The sequence below is a fragment of the Drosophila kikkawai genome, chromosome X (genome assembly GCF_030179895.1).
Source record: "Drosophila kikkawai strain 14028-0561.14 chromosome X, DkikHiC1v2, whole genome shotgun sequence".
Lineage (NCBI taxonomy): Eukaryota > Metazoa > Arthropoda > Insecta > Diptera > Drosophilidae > Drosophila > Drosophila kikkawai.
Genome location: NC_091733.1, coordinates 19,881,458 through 19,902,356, shown reverse-complemented (window position 1 = coordinate 19,902,356; position 20,899 = coordinate 19,881,458). Strand labels below are relative to the sequence as shown.

Below are 20,899 nucleotides of genomic sequence, written 5' to 3'. Positions count from 1 at the left end.
GTTTTAGTCAGCTGTTCAAAAAACGTAACCACCCAACAACACTGGCGGCATCATTATGCTTGCAGCTCTCAGGACCGGAACCGGACTGGGAAAGGGGTTTGGCTGGCCACTTCTGGGCCCCTCCGGACGCCACCTTAGCTATGTCCTGGGCATAGAGACCTCCTGCGACGACACTGGCCTCGCCATCGTGGACACCGATGGTCGCGTGCATGCCAACGTGCTGGAGTCCCAGCAGGAGTTCCACACCCGGTAAGTGCCATCGGACGATACATGTCAGTATATTCAATGAGTTGAACAGGATTCGCTTATCCCCTGAAGCTATGGCGGCATCATTCCACCCCGGGCCCAGGACCTGCACCGAGCACGCATCGAATCCGCCTACGACCGCTGCTTGGCGGAGGCGCAGCTGCAGCCGGACCAACTCACGGCCATTGCCGTGACCACGCGTCCCGGGCTGCCGCTTAGCTTGCTGGTTGGATTGCGCTTCGCCCGGCACTTGGCACGCCGCCTGAAGAAGCCCCTGTTGCCCGTGCATCATATGGAGGCGCACGCACTGCAGGCACGCATGGAGCAGCCGGCCACCATTAGCTTTCCGTTTCTCTGCCTTCTGGTGAGCGGCGGACACTGCCAGCTGGTGATGGTTCGTGGTCCTGGTCGCCTGTCGCTCCTCGGCCAGACGCTGGACGATGCACCCGGCGAGGCTTTCGACAAGATCGCCCGCCGCCTGCGGCTACACGTTCTGCCCCAGTATAGGCTGTGGAATGGCGGACGGGCCATCGAGCACGCCGCCCGGCTGGCCAGTCAACCGCTGGCCTACGAGTTTCCTCTGCCGTTGGCCCAGCAGCGCAACTGTCACTTCAGCTTTGCGGGCATCAAGAACAACTCGTTTCGCGCCATTAGGGCACGCGAGCGGATGGAGGAAACGCCTCCGGACGGTGTCATCAGCAACTATGGCGACTTTTGTGCCGGATTGTTGCGCGCCTGCAGCCGCCACCTGATGCATCGTACCCAGCGGGCGCTGGAGTACTGCCTGCAGCCGAACGTCCAGTTGTTTGGCGACGCCCCGCCTACGCTGGTCGTATCCGGCGGTGTGGCCAACAACGATGCCATCTATGCGAACATGGAGCACCTGGCTAAGCAGTACAACTGCCGCAGCTTCCGACCCGCCAAACGCTACTGCTCCGACAATGGCGTGATGATCGCCTGGCACGGTGTCGAGCAGCTGCTGCAGGCCGGAGAGAGCTGCCTGCGCTTTGACTACGACAGCATTGATGTCCAGGGCAGCGCCGGCTTTGCCAATTCCCTCGAAGCGGATGTGAACGCCGCCCACATTAAGTGCAAGTGGGTACAGCCGCTGGACTGATATAAGACTTTAACTTGGGTTCCTGGCCCGTCCATGTCCCCCATCAAGCAGAAAGGCTGCTGCTGAGGCTTTGGCGACGATGTGGACAGTATCTGTATGGCTTTGGCATGCCTCGTTAGCTATTTTCTATGGCTTTTTGATTAGAAGAAACGTGTGCTTGAGATGAAAAGCATGATGGTTTGCCATTCTATTACTTTATAGATGGGAGATTCTGTAAATAAATGTTAAAATTAAATCTTGGCAGATGTTTTTTTTTTCAGAGAATGCCGGTATGTAAGCCAAATTAGTCGTGAGATGCGACAATGTCCTGGGATGGTACCGCCTCTGTTGATGGGCCTATTGTAGCAGTTTCTTAATTTTAACTTACATATATGTGGTCACAGGCCTACCGATGTCTTATCAGCTAGGAGAGAGATCCAAATCGCAATTAATTTCAACCTTTTTCAAATTTATTTGCTTTGGCTGACACAACCCCCCACTCGAAAGAGACCCCGAAAGAGGTTTTCGGATTCATTTCGTTTTGGATTTCGTTTTATTATAAGATATTATCTGAAATCAATAATGTTAAATCACTAAGGTCTAGAAAAAAAATGTAAAAATTGATAATGTATACATATAAAAATATTAAAAAATGCATTAGTTCGTATTTTCCTTTTGCTTTTCTTCTATGCTTCCTTTTGTTTGTTGTTGTTTTCTGAACTCTATTTGTTTATATACTTTATGGATTATACAATATTTGCATAGATATATGTATATGTTGTATGCACATATATATTTATATTTATATACACATACACACATATATATATATATATAGATTGTAGACTTCAGTTGTGTCTGTTTAGGTTTTCCATTTTCCTTGCTTTGCTTCTTTTAATTTACGTTTTAATCATTATATATATATATTTCAATACTCTTAGTTTTATTACATAATATGCTTCGCTTGTTTTATTAGCTCGTTAGCGGCCACTCCTCTTTTCGCCGCCACTATGCCTGCCACAGTTATCGTCATATAAATATTTCCATTCAATCTTGGCGCTCTTGCTTATTAAATCTCACGTTTTCGCGTTGCTCTGGGGACTGACTCGCATCGCGATTTAATTGCAGATGATGCAAAACAAAACATTGCATGGTTCTTCTTCTTAGTTCTCACTTTATTTTTGTTTGTTTTCTATACTTCTATATCTTTTCCGCACTTTTCCACTTAATCCTTGTATATATATATAAAGAAATATATATAAATAATTTGTTTTCGCTATATTGTTATTGTTGTTGTTGTTGTGTTTCCTCTTTTTGCTTAATAAGAAAATTGCGCCAAAAACGAAAAGAATGTCGGTTTTGATTTGTTTCGGGGACTCGGATTCCGTTCTCTGTTTCTGGAAGTTTTTAGGGGGCGGAAGAAGGCTGTGCCCGAGTAAGAAGCATATGAAATCATAAAAACCGATCTGAGGATTATGAACTATGGTTTCAGAACGGAACGGGGACATAAACGGCGACAGTTACATAGACAGAGATAGAGAGAGACAAAGAGAGTGTGGAGGAATTGGGCTTCAGGGCAGCAGTGGGTGCAGAGTAATACAATCAAGATTCAATATATATATAAAGATGTATAAAATATACAGCATAATACATATATATATATATATGTATATATATAAATATTGAAGAACACCCCTCAGGCAGCCTGGGAAGAAGGCGTTAGCAAGAAGCAAGAGTGGAAGGGATACGAAAACGCATGTTTACCGACAGACAGACAGAAGAGAAAGGAAAACCGAATTATAAGAATTTGCACTTCCTTTTCTTGGTCGGTTCTGGCGGCTCCAATGCGGCCAGTATGGCCTCATCGAAGACATTCTTTAGGCCCTTCTGCGTCAGGGCCGAGCACTCCACATACTTGACTGCCTTCAGCTCCTTGGCCAGTTTCTCGCCCTGCTCCATGGTGATTGGCTTTTGCTTATTCTTGGCCAGCTTCTCCAGCGTGCTGGTTTCGTCGCGCAAATCGATTTGTGTGCCCACCAGCAGGAACGGCGTCTTCTGGCAATGGTGTGTGATCTCGGGCACCCACTGAAAGCGGAGAATCATGGTTAGTGTGGTGGCCATGGCATACAGAACAATCCTTACCTTCTCCTTGACGTTCTCAAAGGAACTGGGGCTGACCACCGAGAAGCAGACAAGGAAGACGTCCGTTTGCGGATAGGAGAGCGGACGCAGCCGATCGTAATCCTCCTGGCCGGCTGTATCGAACAGGCCCAGTGTGTAGGGCTCGCCGCCAATCATCACCGTCACAGCATAGTTGTCGAAGACGGTCGGCACGTATTCCGAGGGGAATTTGTTGGTTGTGTACGAGATGAGCAGGCAGGTCTTACCCACGGCTCCGTCGCCTACGACCACGCACTTGATGGTTTGCATGTTCTGTTGTGGTGAGAGCACGCTACGGAGAACTCCTGCGGAGAGGGGAAGGCAAAGAGCAGGGAGTTAGTTATTTACTTGTTCCTGGAGCGATCGGCCGGGGAGTGTCGTGGGTGCGGTCCTGCAGCTCCTGCCGGACTCGTTTTGCCCGCTTTTGTTCCCCTTATCTATCTTACTCTATGCAGGGTAGGGTATCTGGGCGATGACTCAAGCCGAAGAAGAAGCAGCAGAACAAGAAGAAGAGTAACGGACGGACCGAAGGCAACAACACACAGACGCAGATAAGCGCAGAAAATTCTAATGTGACACACATGCACATACACACGCACGCACACACTCAAACGCATAGGCACACGTACAGGGCAGTCTTCGCATAACTCGAACTCCAACTGCACTGGTGTGGGTGCGGTTCTTGCGCTCAAAATGCAGTTTTACTGCAACTGGCAATATGCTAATTTATTTGGACACAGCAGCAGAAGCAGCAGAACACCGACAGATGTGTGTGTGTGTTTGGTGTAAACTTGTTTTCGGCAAGGCACGGGACTACGCTGCTGCTGCCGCCGCCTGCAATTAATAGAAAGCAGGGGGAATTATTTACAATTCAGTGTCGCATTCGCAGCGTAAAAAGAATGAAATTTGGAACCAATCATTTGTCACACACTCACACCAACACACCGAGCACACTCACATACACAGTCACGCAGCGGTCGTCGATAACGTCGTTTTCGTTCACTTTTCTCTTCAGAATTTTCTCCTTTCCTTTTAATCCGCAATTTGCAGAACTGGGCCCTTGGCAATCCACTCCTCGCCGGCGCCCTGCGGTTATTTTCTACTTACAGTTAATAGCAATTGCAGACGCTAACGAGTCCGTTTTGTTTTCCGCTTTTCTGGGCTGGGTCGGGCTCGATTTGTACGGAAAACTACTATTTTCTTTTGTGTGTTCGTGTTCTCTTTCCAGCGAGCTGTATGCGTGCGAGTGACGAGCCGCGGCGTTGCCACCTCGTTGCTAGCTTCCACCCGGTGAGTTGGTATTTTCTGGAACGCAGTTTGCTCCTGTCAAATTAACGATTTGCCATCCGAACTGACAGATTAGCCCTAATTGCCGCAGGTATGGAAATGGGGAACACCTGCTCGTGGTCGCCAGATTCGCAAAAACACCATACCAAATTTCCAGAGACGGTCTGGACTCAGCAGTGCGCACTCAGTCTGGTCATACTGTCACCACAGAACAAGAGGAACGTGAGAAGGAACGCGAGAAGGAACGAGAGGAGGCCAAAACACAATAGGCAAATAGACCCGATCCATCTCGCTGGCCAGTGGCCACCGAACGGAATGGCTGGATTTTTGGAGACTAGGTAAGTGGAAACCAACGCCCCACACGCGCACCTCCATCCGTGTCCCATGCGCCCGCCCCTGCCTGCCGAATCCTTTTGGTTTTTGGGGCTGGTGCGACGCAATTGGTAACAGGGACTACTGCGTTCTTATTGCTTCAACTCTGATCTCCGCACAGAAAGCGCAGCCGAGAGGATGACCTTCCCTGCGAGTCCACGCCTCTCTCGAAGCGCATCAACAATCTGCACCTGAACTATGACGACGGCAACAGCAACAGCAGCAGCAGCTGCAGCATTCCGCCCCTGGGCAACGGCGACACCAACAACTATCGGGGATCAGGTGGCGACGGAGGAGCAGCCGTGGTGATTGGCCCGCCAGTGAACGAATACAATCCGGAGCTGGGGGCCGAGCAGAATCCATACTATTACGAGAAGAACAAGATGCTCTACGACCTACACATTGAGCGGATGAAGCGCAGCAACCAGTAGCTGCGCAGGATCGGTGGACGAAGGCCATCGACTCTCGAATCGCGGCGGATTGGGGTGCCGCCCGTCAAGTGCCAATCGAGGCTCGGGTCGCAGGATGCGGGCTGCGGCCGGGTTCGAGGCTCAGGTCGCAGGATGGGTCCGAGTACAAACACGTTTAGTCCTAGTTTATTTGTAGTTTACATCCTTCGTTATTGTATTGTGCATGGAACAGGAGACAACTCTGCGATTGCGTTTGTGTGATAGGCATTCTAAACTCGAAACTAGAGAGCATTAACATCGTCACGGTGGAGCCGGGACTTCCCCAAACACGCACATGTAATCTAGGTCTTGCCATCTACGAGCTGTATATTTAATTCATGTATTTATAAACTGCTACGGTTAGTCGATTATTCTTAGAAATTTTCTTATGGAGTTTTGAATTTTGAATTTGGCGCTCAGTGGGAAGTATGCGGTTTGCAGCACTGGTTCCAGTCCCAGTAGTAGCACTGGCTATGAGTCATCGGAGTGTGCTTACGCCTCTAGCCTATGAGGCAGTTATAAGGGCAAACGAAATAATTTGTTTACGTCCGACAACCCAGAATTTAAGTCCGAGTTTATATTCACAATGCTCGGTATTTGGTCGGAGGGTTGTTGGGCAAGGCTTTCTACTTACCCCACGGCTGGTCACACTGTCCGCGTTTATGCGACGCTCTTCGCAAACTCACAACATCTCTTTTAAGAAGAGCTTGAATTAATGTCAGTTGGCATTGCTAAAAAAAATATAAGTCCTTAACTGGATATAATCTCAACTAGCCTTGGCCCACCACCCTCGCTCTGCCCCCCGAGTACCCCGACCCAGCACAGTACGTCATGCGCGCGACGCATAAACGTTGTCACTGATTCTTTCTTTCTCTCGCAGCCGCAGCCTTCAGCCCGAAATCGCCATTGCCACTGCCCCGAGGCAACCCAATTGGCTGCAATATGTGCGAGCGCGAGTGCGAGTGGAGGTGGAAGTGTGCAACTACTGAGGGTCGCAGGAGCACCAGCAGCAGCAGCCAGGAAGCGGATCACTAGCGGCCCCAGGAACAGGGAGCAGCAGGAGCGGCAGCTGCAACAAGTCACTGCACGCAACAAGTTATCACAATACGCACATCACAGAACCACAACCAGAATCACTTTAATCATACTGAGCATCAGAAACCAAACAGTTCCCCGAGCAGCCACTGCATCATATAATCGAGAGGGCGCGATGAGCCCGTTTGGCTCCAAGAAGAACCGCTCGCTGTCGGTACGGGTGAGCACCTTCGACTCGGAGCTGGAGTTCAAGCTGGAGCCGCGAGCCTCCGGCCAGGATCTGTTTGACCTGGTCTGCCGCACCATTGGCTTGCGCGAGTCCTGGTACTTCGGCCTGCAGTATGTGGACACGCGCAGCAACGTCTCGTGGCTGAAGATGGACAAGCGTGTTCGCGACCAGCGGGTGGAGCTGCATGCCAACAACAATGTGTATGTGTTTAGCTTCTACGCAAAGTTCTTTCCGGAGAATGTCAGCGAGGAGCTGATCCAGGAGATCACGCAGCACCTGTTCTTCCTACAAGTAAAACAGAGCATCCTTTCGATGGACATATACTGCCGTCCGGAGGCGTCCGTGCTGCTGGCCTCGTACGCGGTGCATGTGCAGTACGGACCGTACGACTACGAGAGCTACAAGGACGGCATGCTGGCCGGCGGCGAGCTTCTGCCCAAGGGCGTGACAGATCAATACCAGATGACGCCCGAGATGTGGGAGGTGCGCATAAAGACCTGGTAAGTACATCTGCTTAGCTGGGATTCAAGCTGATAGAAAATGGTCCCCCGCTAGGTACATGGACCACGAGCCCATGACGCGCGATGAGGTGGAGTTGGAGTACCTGAAGATTGCCCAGGACCTGGACATGTACGGCGTCAACTACTTTCCTATTACAGTGAGTGTCCGGTCCTGTCCTGACCTGCCCTTCCTCCTGACTGATTCTCGTTTAGAATAAGAACAAAACCAAATTGTGGCTGGGCGTCACCGCCGTGGGCCTGAACATCTACGACGAACGCGACAAGCTAACGCCAAAGACGACGTTCCAGTGGAACGAGATACGGCACGTGAGCTTCGATGACAAGAAGTTTACTATTCGCCTGGTGGACGCCAAGGTATCGAACTTTATCTTCTACTCCCAGGACCTGCACATTAACAAGATGGTGAGTGGTTCTGCTGGAAGGGAGGCGGAGGATATTCATATGATTGCCTGGTTTCCTTCGCAGATACTGGACCTGTGCAAGGGCAACCACGATCTGTATATGCGGCGCCGCAAGCCCGACACCATGGAAATCCAGCAGATGAAGGCCCAGGCCAAGGAGGAGAAGCAGCGACGCCAGATCGAGCGAAAGAAGTTCATGAGAGAGAAGAAACTGCGCGAGAAGGCGGAGCACGAGCGCTACGAGCTGGAGAAGAGCCTGGAGCACCTGCAGAACGAGATGCGCATTGCCAGCGACGCGCTGGTAGGTGTTCCCTTTCCGCAATCATTGCCCGATCTCTAAGAGAGATTTTACACTTCTTTTTAGCGCCGCTCTGAGGAGACCAAGGAGCTGTACTTCGAGAAGAGCCGGGTCAACGAGGAGCAGATGCAGCTGACCGAATGTAAGGCCAACCACTTCAAGACAGAGATGGACCGCCTGCGCGAGCGCCAGATGAAGATCGAGCGTGAGAAGCATGACCTGGAGAAGAAGATCCGAGACGCCGACTTCTATGTTCACCAGCTGACGGTGGAGAACGACAAGCGGGAGGCCGAGACGGAGAAACTACGCAAGGAGCTCATCTGCGCCAAAATGGCCGAGCGCGAGGCAACCGCCCGCCTCCTCAACTTCCTCAACAGCGGTCGAAAGTCCTCCACAGACAGTTTGCTTACCGCCTCCAGTGTTTCGCACGCGGCCAACACGGCGTCCAGCATGGCGGCAATCAGCACTCCGTCGCTGACCACCAGCAGCTCCACCAATGACATGGAAACCGCCGGCGGTGCCGAGCTGACCACCACCCACTCATCGCACTACCTTGCCCAGGGCGACAACTCGAGCGGCATCTCCGACGACTTCGAGCCCAAGGAGTTCATTCTCACCGACAACGAAATGGAGCAGATCACCAACGAGATGGAGCGCAACCATCTCGAGTATTTGCGCAAGTCAAAGAAGCAGGTTCAGAACCAGCTGCAGACGCTCCGCTCCGAGATCGCACCGCACAAGATCGAGGAGAACCAGAGCAACCTGGACATACTCAGCGAGGCCCAGATCAAGGCCGGCGAAAACAAGTACTCCACGCTCAAGAAACTCAAGTCCGGCTCCACCAAAGCGCGGGTCGCCTTCTTCGAGGAGCTCTGATTGACTCCCGGCCATGACTGCATCCTCATCTCTAGCTGTACGTCGTTGTGTGTCCTGTTCGTTCCTATGCGCGTGCGAGTGCGAGATTGTGTGTGTGTGCGAGTGCCTTACCCTAGGATGTACTATATACCGTATATATTGTACAATAATATATGTCGTACTAAATGTGTTTCGATTGTATACTCAAGCCACGGCTGCTGTAATAAAGAAACCTCCGGCCAGGGAAATTAGTCCTGTGTTGGCAGGCCCAAAGATACATACATACATATGTATATACGAATAGAAGATAATAATAAGTGCCTCAAGGCACTTTTGGGGTCTAGAGGGTTAATGGCGGATAAAAAGGGAACGGGCTTTTCTTTTTCGATTTAAGAGCCTCTTATTCGAGTTATTTGTGAATGTAACAAAATCTAAAAATTAATTTTACCAGCTATTTACTGTTCGTAGAAAAAAATCCTAAAAAACAGGCCTTTTTATGGTGTTACCTCCTTGAACGCGATTTAGACAGAGATGGAACGATAACGTCAAGATAACACTGCATGTTGGTTCTCTCAAAAGATTCCCAGATTCCCAGCAAATTAACGATTTCGCTCCTTTTTCAGTTGTTAAATAATATTCGAAATGACTATAATCTAAAACCAAAGCAGCTTTATTAATTATGTTTTAAAACATGTGACCATTTACATTTAATTACTTAGTTTCACTTCCATCACTAAACGAATAACCGCATAACTCCGATCGCCTTTGCCAGCTCTCCAGTACCTCCCGACTCCCATTCTTAATTCCACTGACTCCCAATTAGTCCACCCCCGGAGCTCCGTTGGCTGTTGTGTGTGTGTTTGCCCAGCTGCGGCGACCGAGCGACGCTCTTTAGTAGTTATAGTACTTACAGGTTAAAGATTGATTTTTCATACATCAAATATAGACACAGGGGCGCACGAAATGGAACGTGAGGAAAATGGGATGCTCCTCCGGGCTGCCGGCCAACAAATCGGATACGGATCTTGGTAATGCTTACGAATAAATTAAAGATTATAGTATTGGGGGTTGCGTTCGTTACTCTCTCTCGTTCTCTATCTCTCTTTTACTAAGGAATTTCAAATAGTTTTACGTCTTTTGTAACACCATGGAATATTTTGATATATATATATATCTATATACACATATAGATAAGCACACAATACAAGTTGACGGTAGATATCGGTTAAACAAAAATTTATGCTCCAGTCGGCGATCCTTTAAGCTAATTACATCCCCAGCACGTGAACCCCTGCCTCTATCAAGAACCTCTTTGAGCTGCGAGAAGGGATGGGGAAACCAGCCTCCGACTAGAACCGACGACAGTCATCTCTGGAGCAAGCACACAACTGGATGTCACAAGCTTTCAGTTTACTTAATAATGACAAACGAGAGCAGCCCGCAAGCTTGGTTGAAATTTAGTAGAAAACAATCAAGTTCTCCCTCGGTGTGAAGTTGGTAAATGTTTTTAGAGTGTGTGTGCTTTCCCTCTCCGCTTCCTTTGCCTCAAAATGTAAACAGTTAAAAAAAAAAGAAAAATATGCGACGCTTTGGTATGCGATCTCTTCATCGTCTTGTCCTGCCATTCTCTTAGCGCTCCAATGATCCTGCGCTCCTGTATGGTGTATGTCTGTCTGAGATGTTGTATGGTGTCGTAGTGTTTAGTATGTAGGGAGTCGCTTCTAGCTTGATGTAGGAATAAACGGTCAGCATCGGGTAGCTGCTGACCTTGTGGAATTTGCTGTGGGATTGGGATTGGGAGGTTGCCCGTATCCGTGCCTGTTTCCGCATCCCCTTCTCGTCGTCGTGTCCTCTCGCTCTCATTCTCGTTTCAGTTCTCATTCGCATTCTCCAGGGCTATATAGTGGTAGATATAGTTGTAGTTCGTAGATATATAGACAGGTTGTGTGTACAATTTGGAAATGGCTTAACGTTGTTAACTCAGGGACAACTGGTTGAGGGATAGTAGGCGTTCCACCGCCGCATTGATGTCCCCGAATGTGGCAATCAGAGCTATTGGGGGGGCAAAGAGAAAAAGAGTTCCAATTAGAAGGAGGGACATTAGTGCAGAGGGGATCCACTAGCAACTCACCCTGCAAGTTGGCCTCCCTATTGGCGAAACCCATCGCGGCCAGTTGCTCCAGCTGCGACTGGTAGCGCACCTCCGGGGGCTGCGTGCTGTCCGTGTTGTTGGACATGCCGTTCAGCATGCGCATCATGAAGTCGTTGAAGAGCTGCGCATTCGGACCACCGCCTGGAGCCAGGCTGGGGCCACCGGCGGCCGGGTTGCCACTAGCATTAGTACCGCTGCTGGGCGAGATATTGTTTACGCTGGCACCGCTGCCGCTGTTGGTATCACCGCTGGCCGGATCCGAGGCGGAGTTGACGCCTGGCGGCGGTGGCGGGATGCCCAGGGTGCCGACAAAGCCCGGGGCCGCGCTGCGCAGCTGCTCCATGCCCTGCTGGATCTGCAGGATGGCGTTCATTGCCTCCGGATTGGTCAGCATGTTCATCATCTCGGGATTCTGCATCTGGGACATGAATTGTGGCATCATTTGGCGCACCTGCTCCTGCAGGGCGGGGTTGTTCGACAGCAGCGGGCTGGTGCTCAGCAGGCGCGACGCCATCTCCGGATCCTGCGACATAGACTCCATCATGGAGCGCGTGTACGGCGCATTCAGCAGGTTCTGCATCATCGCCGGATTGTCAGCCATCTGCTGCAGTAGGCTGCGCATTGCCGGTGTATTCATAATATTGTTCGGAGGCAGATCGCCGCCGGTGCCATTTCCGCCGACGCCGGTTCCAGATCCAGGTCCTCCGGTGCCAGTGCCATTGAGGGCCGAACCGCTGCCGCCCCAGGGATTTGGCAGGGGGTTTCTATTTTCAGTGCCCTGCTGCGGATTGACGCCGGCAGCAGAGCCGCCGCCCTCGACTAGGCCGGCGAAGGGATTGCGGCCGAAGGACTCGGTAGCCGCATTCATCATCGGCTCCTGGATGTCGCGATAGATGCGCTGCAGCGCGCTATAGCCGCCCGGCACCGACTCAAGGTTGGACATGGCGCGATCGTGAGAGCGCATGAGCTCCTGCAACATGGATGGGTTGCGGGCCAGCTCCATAGTCTGCCGCAGCAGGTCCGGGTTATTGAGCATGTGCGAGATCTCTGGATTGCGCTGCATGAGGTCCTGCATTTGAGGATTCGAAGTGATCAGCTGGCGCATCGTCTCTGGGTTGTTCATCATCTGCTGCACCAGGGGATTATCCATCAGCGAGCGCAGCATGTCACCGTTTCCCAGCATCTCATTTTGCATGCGCGCCTGCAGGTCCATGAACGTATTCGAGCCGGCGCCCAACGCCTCCATTCCGGCCAGGCCGCCGAACTGGTTTAGGCCAAACGGCGTCTGACGGACATCGGCCGGAGCGCGGGCCGGCTGTTCGTTGCTGCGCGTTGGCGCCTTGATCACCAGATGCACCGTCAGGTTGTCCTTAATGTTGTGCATCTTGAGCGTGTCCGTGTCCTTCATGATCTTGCCGGCGAAGATCAGCACCAGCTGCTCCGGCTCCGACTCGAACTTTTGTGCGACGAGAATTTTGAACTGTGGGTCAGAGACGGCACACAGGTTAGTACATTTATTTAATTTATTTTTATTATTGTTTCTAGAAGGATCCGATGCTATCACTCCGTCTCGCTCGCTCAGCGGATATGCACACACACACCCACAGACCCGCGCTCACATACTAGCGTGCACATACACAGACGCAGCCCAAGCCCTTTGCACTTTGCCACCCTCTTCGTTGGCGCTGGCGGTGCGGCTTAGGCGAAGTGCACTGTACCAGCAGCTAGCGCTACTGCCAATTAAGGGGCACTGCCAACGCCAGAGCAGCAGCAAGGGGCTGGGGCACCGCAGAGACCTGGAACTCCGACCTAGAGAAGTACTCACATCTTTTATTCCAGAATCTTCATCAACCTCGACCGTCTTCTTGTCCTTTGGCGTTTTCACAACCACGTTGATGCGCTTACTGCCGCCTTCCGCCATTTCGCTGGTGTAATTGTCGAATTTACGGTTTTTGCTTTGCCTGCGCCGATTTACCTCGTCGTCGTTCAGAGTTCTTACGACTGGATTTTAACGCTGCTTTGGATAGATATACGTGTTTTCAAACTAAATTATTTCCCATTTGATGAAAAGTAATTCGTCACTTTCCCACTCACACACACACACAGACGCACGTTCGATTAAGTGCTGAACACCTAGGCCAGGGCTGCCGCACGCGCTTATCGATATATATCGATAGGAAGTGGTATCGCCAAGCAGGTGCTACTTCAGCCCATTCAAATATGCATTTCCGCCGTCCTTGGTGCACGCAGCTAGCAATTGCAGTGAAACATTGCGTTCGCAGGGCGATTTTCACTTGCGCGGCACAGGTGTGATGAGCCAGTCAAGTGTGACCGTTCGGCCGAAGGTCTGCAGCGCGCACCTGGCCATATCGTATATCGAGTTCCGATAAGTGCCCGGTCACACTGCCGACCAGACGAAACAGAAACAGAAAATCCAACGAAAGCAACAGCAACGCGAGCGGGGGCAGGGAGGAGAGAGCGATCGCCGTCCTACGCGTACTCAGGAATCTGCAGACAGATCCAAAGACAAACAACAATTTTATCCAACAACCGAAAATACTCTTGCAAAGTAGCTAACAGTGTGCAGTGAACTCCGAACTTCGGAACGAACGAGGAACCAGCCAGCACACCTTGGCAGCGAGATGCGTTAGAGCTGCTTCCAGGAACCCAGCGTATAAACGGTTTCCGAGAACTGCCCACCAATACAGAGCCAACAAGTGCCACGGCCAGCAAGGTGTGCGTGTAAGTGTGAGAGAGCGGCCGTGTCGGTGAGCGTGCGTGTGTGAGTGCAGTGCGAGAGAGGAGAGCAGAGGTTGCAGAGCGAAGTGCGGTGAGGTGGTGAGAGGAGAACTAGAGGAGAGAAGATACCAAAATACAGGAGCGGACTAAGGAAGTCTAAGGACCATGGCGCCTCTGGTGCCGCAGGCGCTCGAGCTGCTCGCCCTGCTCCTCCTGCTGCAGGTAGGCGCCCGCGCCACCGTCGATCCCGGCTGGCTCATCCCCGACAAGGTGGAGCAGGCAATCGGCGGCAATTTTACGATCAGCTGCACCCTCAATGAGACGTACTTTAGCGATCCGAACGTCATGGAGCCCTGCACCGTCGAGGATCTGTACTTTAAGGCCGGAAAGCGCGAGTACCGCCAGCATCCGGACATACGGACGCTCAACAACACCACGGTCCTGTTCACCGCCAGGAACGCCGAGGAGCAGGAGGGCGAGTACATGTGCATGTGCCGCGACTACGTGATCAACACCTCGAAGGTGTACGTGGGCACGCGGCCACTGCCCATCCGGGACTTTGACTGCATCGACTACGACTTCCAGTTCATGGTGTGCAACTTCACCCAGCCGCCGAACAAGCTGATAACCAAGTACAATGTCAGCTACAATGTCAACGACGACTGGCACTACAGCAACTCGGTCGACTGTAACTTCGACGCCGCCCCGGTGGTCACCTGCAACATCACGGAGGACAACTACCGGCGCTTCAGCGAGACCTACTACTTTCGCCTGTACATGGCCAATACCCTCGGTGACCTGATGCAGCCCATAACGCTGAATCACTTTGAGCGGATTGTGCCGTCCAGGCCGGGCCAGAACCTGACCCTCGTCAACAGCACCGAGAACTCCGTGTGCCTCTCATGGGAGATGAAGCAGCGCAGCAATTATGCCCACGGCCTGGTCTGGCAGGTGAACGTCTCACCGCACAACTTTGAGCCGCTAAAGCGGGCCAACTGGCGCAACAATAGCTCCATCATCAAGGACACGCTCTGTCTCACGGAGCTTCCATACGCTTTCTACAACTATACGCTGCGGCTGCGCGTGCGCGGCAACCGGAATAATACGATATGGAGCGAGCCGCTCATCTACAGCTTTGCCACAGCTCCGGCTAAACCACGCCGGCCGCCGCGCGTCACCTACGGCAGCTTTTACGTAGACTCCTCGGAGGAGGGCATGCGCTTCTACTGGGAGCCACTGGAACCGCACGAACAGAACGGACCGCAATTTGGATACATCATTAGCGAGTACCGCATCAACGGGACTTTAGTGTGAGTATATATGCACGGGGTAGGGGAAACAAAGGTGTCCCACCCGTTGAGATGGAGTCGATGGAAGGGGTAGGGGAGGGAGTTCGTCGAAAAGGTGATTTCTCGCGAATACGGCGCGGCACTCAGCCATACGGCGTAGTATTTGCACAGAGCAGAGCGGATAGGAGCGGAGCAGCATTCCCATTGTGGGGTTCCGTTGAAAATGTTTATTTTTAACTTCGTCCGAAGAGCCGCCGTACACACACACAGAGGCACCAGTGCCAGCACTAGCACCAGTGGCAGCAAAACAAACGCAAAAACACGTTCATTAATGGGAAGATGGGGCAGATGGGAATGTGGAATGGGGAATGGATATGGGGATGGAGGCGTTTAGCGCGAATGCACTGCACCAGAGAAATCGAAATCGGAGGAAACCCGTCTGTTGCCAGATACCCTGTAGTCTATACTCTTTTGTTGCCTGCAGCGTCGTTTGAGCGGATTCGCGGTATCTCGTCTTCTGCTTACCGTCGCTTTGCCGGAATCGGAATTGAATCGAATTGAAAGATACATAGATAGATGGGGGGGCTGTCGTTGAATTAATGGCACAATCGATGCCGGGAAAATACGTAAGATGTACATAGATACATATGTATCCAAGTATGTATATAGGGAGAAACTTGTAACTTACACAATTCTATCTATCGAACGCTCACACTATAAAAAATTCTGGTTATACCCCATTATATATGGATGTACATATATTTATCTGGGACCGTAAATAATGATTATTAGTATTTTCTTTAGAAGTTGTTTTCAAAACAAAATATAACCTTTTTAATTAGGTTTTTCATCAAACTATCATTACATTATTTTTAGCGTTGCTTTTTTTCGCACCTCTACTGTTAAAGGGGGAAGTGCTATTCTGCCTCGATTTCAACCTTCTCGGTAATCTCTTATCACCGAAAGATGGATGGGATGTTCGTGGAAAATAAGGTCGAGGTTAGGATTCCCCACCATGACAAATTCTTAGAACAAAAGGTCTTGCGAGTATACATAAATCTTCCCCCAACGAAGTGTCTTGCTCAACTAATTGAATCTTCCCAGTATTGTTTATTATTTGCCTGGCTGATAGCCGATAGCTGGACTGCTGATAGGCAGATACGGCGGGCCTAAGAGAGTGCGTCTACTGGGCAGCGGAATTGTCATTATTTAATGAACGTAATACATTTGAATTTCCGAGTAAATATATGTACATTTTCAAAAAACTGTGATAAGTCCAGTGCCCTCTAAGCCCCACTGATGGCCTTTTAAACTCCGTATATTTTAATCAGAGTGAATAGAAGCCCAAGCTTAATATAATTATTTCCAAGAATTATGAGGTAACGGACCTCTTGAAATTTCTTTACAATACATATGTACATATGTCGGAGAAACCTATACGTCCGGTTTGTCTGTTTGGAAAGCACAGAACTGTGGCCTCATTTAAATACGCTTCGAGCTTTCAAGCGCGTCTTTCGAATTTGCCGTAACCTAGAAGACCTTTGGAGACCCCATACGAACTGGTGGCTTCCCAGGAATTCGATCGTATTTCATGCAGATAAATTGACAGCAACGGAATTGTACGTACCAAATGGGGAGCAGCAAGTGTACTTCTTGGAACTGTGAGGAACGCCAACGAAATTGCCGGGCCGGTCTCTGCGATGATAAAATTCCCAAAAACTATTTTCGAATGATTTTGAAGCGGCTGCTATGTTAAAACTGAATGTTTTTGTATTTGTCTGATGTGTCTGAATACATGGAATTTTCTCTATGATTTCTTATTATTATTATTATTTTTTTGTTTTTTTGTCAATAGCAAACACACCAGACCTTAAGGGCATGGGCTACTTAAACCTAATCTTCCACCAATAATATACATATAACTCTGGCCTTATCAACAGAGCTCGTAAAATCGGTTTAAGCTTGGAAACTGAGGAAGGGCGGCCTCTTTCATGGTGGTTCTTCCTCTCACTTGTATTTTGGAGGGAACAAATTGAATAAATAAAATAATAATAAATAAATAAAATAAACTGTACATTGCACGCAAAGCGTAGAAGAAAGAGAGAGATAGAGAAATCAAGAGGGCACTGCAAAAGATCTTTTCAGAATCCATAGAGCAGGCGGAATTTGGAGGACGAATCTTAAGAAATTCCGCTATGGTGGAGAAAGATCTGGGGACAAATCGATTCTAAATGCATCGATATTATTCGATATTTTAGAAAAGAACGTCAATTATTTACAGTTTTAGGTACCTTGAGTGTTTCAAAACCGAAGCGTTGCAGCTTCCAAAATAGAAAGAATCGATATAATCGATCTGAAATCAAATCTCTAGTAGAGAATCGTAGGGTACTTTCGATCCTTTATTTCGATTTCGTGTGAAACGTGTTAGTTTTGTCTTGGAATCGTTGGATCTTGGGGACACTTGAGTCCGGGTTTTAAGTCACCATTTACTTAATTTCTTTTCTGTTTCCTTTATTTTCTTTGCAGGGATCCCAACCTGATCAAAGTGGGCTTGGACTCGGCGGTGATTGATCACTGGAACATGAGCGGCGTCCACGAGTTCCTCATACGCAGCAAGAACAGCGAGGGCCAGTCGGATAACGCCACCCGTATGTCGATTGGCCCAATCAGCAACCGGGATTTACGACAACGCGTGCCCAAAAATATACATGGCGTGTACCAGCAGACCAACGAGAGCTTCACGCTGACCTGGGAGCCGCCCGAGGATCAGACAGAGCTCACCAACTACACGGTGTTCTGGTGCAAGCCCAAGCCGGGGCTGCTGTCCGAGTGCGAGGGATCCATACGCTTCGCCGAGGTGCCCAGTGGCCAGTTGATGTTCACAACGGCCAGGGACCAGCAGACGCTGCTAATGGCCGTTTCAGCCAATTACCGATCGCACAACTCGGGCCTGCGGTGGCCCAAGTGCAGCAGCGACAAGACGGACGACCTGGCTAAGATGGAGCCCTCGATTGATGTGACCACCAGCTCCACGATGACGGTCAGCTGGGGCACGGAGCACGTCTGCGCCGTCATCCTGGCCGGCTACAATCTCACTTACTGTCAGCGCTCCACCGGCCGACCCGACAACTGCACCACCGTGGGGATCGACCACTACAGCAACAAGTATGTGATCAAGAACTTGGTGCCCTACACCGACTACAGCGTCAAGATGCTCATGTACTCGGAGACGCGGGCGAGCAAGTACAGCGACGAGTTGGTCAATCGCACTGGCGAGGCGGCGCCCAGCCAGCCTCGTGAACTACAGCTGCTGCGCGTGACCAGGTCCAGTGTGGAGCTGTCATGGAAGCCGCCGCTTCTGGCCAATGGCATGGTGCGCGCCTACGAGGGGACCTTCCGTTCCCTTCGAGACAATGTCACCGAGAGTTTCCGCGTGCCGGCCTTGATCTACGAGCTTGTGGACACGGAGAAGCCCATTACGCACACGCTGGGCAACCTGACGGCGTTCACGCACTACGAGGTGAGTGTGCGGGCGCGCACGCTCTATTCGTCGGAGCCCAGCAATCTGGTGACCTTCCGCACGGCCATCGGAGGTGAGTACTCATACCTTTTTTCCTGATCCCTCAACTAAACCTCTTTCCCCGCGCCACAGTTCCCTCGCCGCCAACGCTTCAGGTGACGAACAACAAGGACCAAAGCTCGCGCCTGGACTGGCACCCGCCCAGGACACCGGCCGGACGCATTGATTACTACGAGGTGTCACTGCGCGACAGCAACGCCAGCTGCCTGATGAGCACCATCCTGCCGGGGCACAACCGCTCCTTCTTGATGGCCACGCCGCGGTGCACCAGTCATAATCCCTTCCAGCTGGCGGTGCGCGCCATTAACGTGGACCGTCAGCCGACGGGAGCGGATGAGTCGACGGCCAGTCTCGTAATCCAGTCCTCGCAGTCCTCGTGCGAAGTGCAAGCGACAAACGTGCTTGGCGAGGAGGAGCGGGCACAGTACGAGGCATACGGCGCCAACGCATCCGCCTATCGACTGTACAAGTCCGAGTGGGGGACCTACGGATACATCTGCACCCCGGACACGAACAGCGTGAAGGCCATGTACCAGACCATCGAGGTGACCGTCGCCATCCTTGTGCTCGGCGTCATCTTCTATCTGGTGTACAAGAAATACCGCAAGATGTCCGACATCGATCTGGTGCTACCGCAGGGCATCATGGAGACCCTGAAGAAGCCGATGGACATGGGCGGTCTGGGCCTCGATCTCGGTCCCAACTCGTCTGTTAGCGGCGGCATCATCTGCACCCGTGTCGACAACTCGCCGCAGTACACGCCACAGGATCATCTTCCGCACGACTTTAGCAGCTGCGGCGGTGAGAGCTCGAAGCTGCTTCTGCGCACAGCCTCATCCTCCGGCGGCGGCTGCCTGGATCGCAATGGCTACGACGACCACCAGGAGACGGGACCCATGAGTGGCGCTGTGCCCCCACCCACGAGCTACCTGTCCATGCACCACGGACTGCTCATGCCGAGCGACAGTGAGACGGAGCGTGAGCGGGAGCAGGAGTCGGAGCAGGAGCGAGAGCAACAGGATGGCGACGTCAACAGGGACAACAGGGAGGCGACCAGTGGCTACATTAAGCCCACCCAGATGAAGACCTGGGCTGGCAACGGTGGTTCCGTCCAGTCGCAGCCGCTGCCACGGGTGCCGCTCAGCGGCTATGTGCCCGTGCCCATTCTGCAGTCGCGCCTCAATCCTCTGCCCGCCCCAGCTCCGGCTCACCCACAGGCCACCGCTAATGCTCCCTCCGCCGCCGCTGCTGCCTCCACCTTCTTCCCGCCAGCGCATCTGCTTAACATGGACAACTATGTGCAGGCCTCAGATCTGCACAAGCTAAGGCCCCTGGCTGCAGCGCCATTGCCATCGGTTGGAAGAGGAGAAGGAGTAGCAGGATCAGCACCCGGCACAGGATCAGGAGGTGGAGGAGGAACCTCTGCCGTTGTGACAGCCTCGCCGCAGCCGCCAGTAGTCGCCGCCGCCTCCACGCCCACACCCAAGCAGGCCGATATTGGCTACACCACCATGGAGCAGCTGCAGCTCACCGCTTTAATGAAGCAACCGATATCCCCGGCCGTGGGCTCGCCGACGCATGCCACTGGGGCGGCGACAGGTGGTCTCCAGCCGACAATTAACGGCTATGTGACGCCCCAGGATCTGAACGTCCTGGCCCACAACAATAGGCATGTGCTCTAAGTCCGAGTGGAGCACTTGGCCTGGACACCCCGGCAATCCTTCTCTGCATCGTTTGCATCCATCCATTTTGCATCCCCCCCCACATCTCCCATCTCGATTCTCCACCCGTAACCGTAACTGAAACCGAAGCCGCATCCAACCCAAGCCATGCCATGCGGATCAGCGGAGTCTGGAAACTGTAACCCGTAACCTGTAACCTGTAACCTGGCAGCTGTTTTTAGTAATTAGTGGCAACTCACCGGACGAGGGAACCCCCGCGTTCCGCGTTTGTAATTTATTTTGTATTCTTTGCGAGGCGCGTGAGGCACAGAGGGCTTAGAAGAAGAGGAAAGTATTCGTAACGCTGTAGTATTTTTTTATATATCGTATTTGTACACACACAACCCACTTAATCATCCGCTCGCGTCGAACAGATCGATCTTATAATAATAACTATAATATGTATGTGTAAAATGTACACCAACATAAAGATACTTTTAAAATTCACTGGTTTTTACTTAGAGATAAG

The 20,899-nt window shown here is 51.4% G+C and overlaps 6 protein-coding genes across 8 annotated transcripts; 4 read left to right on the top strand and 2 right to left on the bottom strand.

Annotated features, from left to right (window-relative positions):
- Tcs4 (Threonyl-carbamoyl synthesis 4) lies at positions 1-2,838 on the top strand. 2 transcript variants are annotated; one of them, XM_017178585.3, is made up of 2 exons: positions 1-249; positions 319-2,838. In XM_017178585.3, exons 1-2 carry the CDS (start codon positions 56-58, stop codon positions 1,361-1,363), a joined length of 1,239 nt encoding a protein of 412 aa, XP_017034074.1. In that variant the 5' UTR covers positions 1-55; the 3' UTR covers positions 1,364-2,838. The 2 variants fall into 2 exon arrangements, with proteins under 2 accessions (XP_017034074.1, XP_070144834.1); XM_070288733.1 differs by having other exon boundaries at positions 114-249; positions 299-2,838.
- On the bottom strand, positions 1,877-4,768 carry Cdc42 (Cell division cycle 42). Its single transcript, XM_017178539.3, has 3 exons — positions 4,610-4,768; positions 3,485-3,807; positions 1,877-3,427 (listed from the first exon to the last, which is right to left on the bottom strand). The coding sequence occupies exons 2-3, from the start codon at positions 3,770-3,772 to the stop codon at positions 3,140-3,142; spliced, it is 576 nt and encodes a 191-aa protein (XP_017034028.1). The 5' UTR covers positions 3,773-3,807; positions 4,610-4,768; the 3' UTR covers positions 1,877-3,139.
- A 120-nt stretch (positions 4,769-4,888) lies between these two features.
- LOC108082936 (uncharacterized) lies at positions 4,889-5,991 on the top strand. Its single transcript, XM_017178542.3, has 2 exons — positions 4,889-5,127; positions 5,283-5,991. The coding sequence occupies exons 1-2, from the start codon at positions 4,889-4,891 to the stop codon at positions 5,590-5,592; spliced, it is 549 nt and encodes a 182-aa protein (XP_017034031.2). The 3' UTR covers positions 5,593-5,991.
- Positions 5,992-6,280: 289 nt separating this feature from the next.
- On the top strand, positions 6,281-9,230 carry Mer (ezrin/radixin/moesin family protein merlin). The gene is made up of 6 exons (XM_017178538.3): positions 6,281-6,434; positions 6,491-7,374; positions 7,430-7,532; positions 7,588-7,797; positions 7,861-8,097; positions 8,161-9,230. The coding sequence occupies exons 2-6, from the start codon at positions 6,821-6,823 to the stop codon at positions 8,968-8,970; spliced, it is 1,914 nt and encodes a 637-aa protein (XP_017034027.1). The 5' UTR covers positions 6,281-6,434; positions 6,491-6,820; the 3' UTR covers positions 8,971-9,230.
- A 366-nt stretch (positions 9,231-9,596) lies between these two features.
- Ubqn (ubiquilin) lies at positions 9,597-16,954 on the bottom strand. 2 transcript variants are annotated; one of them, XM_017178518.3, is made up of 4 exons: positions 16,757-16,954; positions 12,927-13,118; positions 11,081-12,581; positions 9,597-11,001 (listed from the first exon to the last, which is right to left on the bottom strand). In XM_017178518.3, exons 2-4 carry the CDS (start codon positions 13,020-13,022, stop codon positions 10,925-10,927), a joined length of 1,674 nt encoding a protein of 557 aa, XP_017034007.1. In that variant the 5' UTR covers positions 13,023-13,118; positions 16,757-16,954; the 3' UTR covers positions 9,597-10,924. The 2 variants fall into 2 exon arrangements, with proteins under 2 accessions (XP_017034007.1, XP_070144765.1); XM_070288664.1 differs by having other exon boundaries at positions 12,927-13,115; positions 16,757-16,953.
- Positions 13,510-20,873, top strand: dome (cytokine receptor domeless). The gene is made up of 3 exons (XM_017178517.3): positions 13,510-15,150; positions 17,656-18,722; positions 18,782-20,873. Exons 1-3 carry the CDS (start codon positions 14,006-14,008, stop codon positions 20,389-20,391), a joined length of 3,822 nt encoding a protein of 1,273 aa, XP_017034006.1. The 5' UTR covers positions 13,510-14,005; the 3' UTR covers positions 20,392-20,873.
- The last annotated feature ends 26 nt before the right edge of the window (positions 20,874-20,899 follow it).

Excerpts from the sequence above, each read along its gene's own strand:
- Tcs4 (XM_017178585.3), top strand. The coding sequence starts at position 56 with ATGCTTGCAGCTCTCAGGACCGGAACCGGACTGGGAAAGGGGTTTGGC. Across the intron at positions 250-318 it reads CAGCAGGAGTTCCACACCCG|CTATGGCGGCATCATTCCAC; the intron begins GTAAGTGCCATC and ends TATCCCCTGAAG.
- Cdc42 (XM_017178539.3), bottom strand. The coding sequence starts at position 3,772 with ATGCAAACCATCAAGTGCGTGGTCGTAGGCGACGGAGCCGTGGGTAAG. Across the intron at positions 3,428-3,484 it reads TTGAGAACGTCAAGGAGAAG|TGGGTGCCCGAGATCACACA; the intron begins GTAAGGATTGTT and ends CTCCGCTTTCAG.
- LOC108082936 (XM_017178542.3), top strand. The coding sequence starts at position 4,889 with ATGGGGAACACCTGCTCGTGGTCGCCAGATTCGCAAAAACACCATACC. Across the intron at positions 5,128-5,282 it reads GCTGGATTTTTGGAGACTAG|AAAGCGCAGCCGAGAGGATG; the intron begins GTAAGTGGAAAC and ends ATCTCCGCACAG.
- Mer (XM_017178538.3), top strand. The coding sequence starts at position 6,821 with ATGAGCCCGTTTGGCTCCAAGAAGAACCGCTCGCTGTCGGTACGGGTG. Across the intron at positions 7,798-7,860 it reads ACCTGCACATTAACAAGATG|ATACTGGACCTGTGCAAGGG; the intron begins GTGAGTGGTTCT and ends TTTCCTTCGCAG. Across the intron at positions 8,098-8,160 it reads GCATTGCCAGCGACGCGCTG|CGCCGCTCTGAGGAGACCAA; the intron begins GTAGGTGTTCCC and ends ACTTCTTTTTAG.
- Ubqn (XM_017178518.3), bottom strand. The coding sequence starts at position 13,022 with ATGGCGGAAGGCGGCAGTAAGCGCATCAACGTGGTTGTGAAAACGCCA. Across the intron at positions 12,582-12,926 it reads AAGATTCTGGAATAAAAGAT|TTCAAAATTCTCGTCGCACA; the intron begins GTGAGTACTTCT and ends TCTGACCCACAG. Across the intron at positions 11,002-11,080 it reads TAGGGAGGCCAACTTGCAGG|CTCTGATTGCCACATTCGGG; the intron begins GTGAGTTGCTAG and ends CCCCCCCAATAG.
- dome (XM_017178517.3), top strand. The coding sequence starts at position 14,006 with ATGGCGCCTCTGGTGCCGCAGGCGCTCGAGCTGCTCGCCCTGCTCCTC. Across the intron at positions 15,151-17,655 it reads CGCATCAACGGGACTTTAGT|GGATCCCAACCTGATCAAAG; the intron begins GTGAGTATATAT and ends TTTTCTTTGCAG. Across the intron at positions 18,723-18,781 it reads CTTCCGCACGGCCATCGGAG|TTCCCTCGCCGCCAACGCTT; the intron begins GTGAGTACTCAT and ends CCCGCGCCACAG.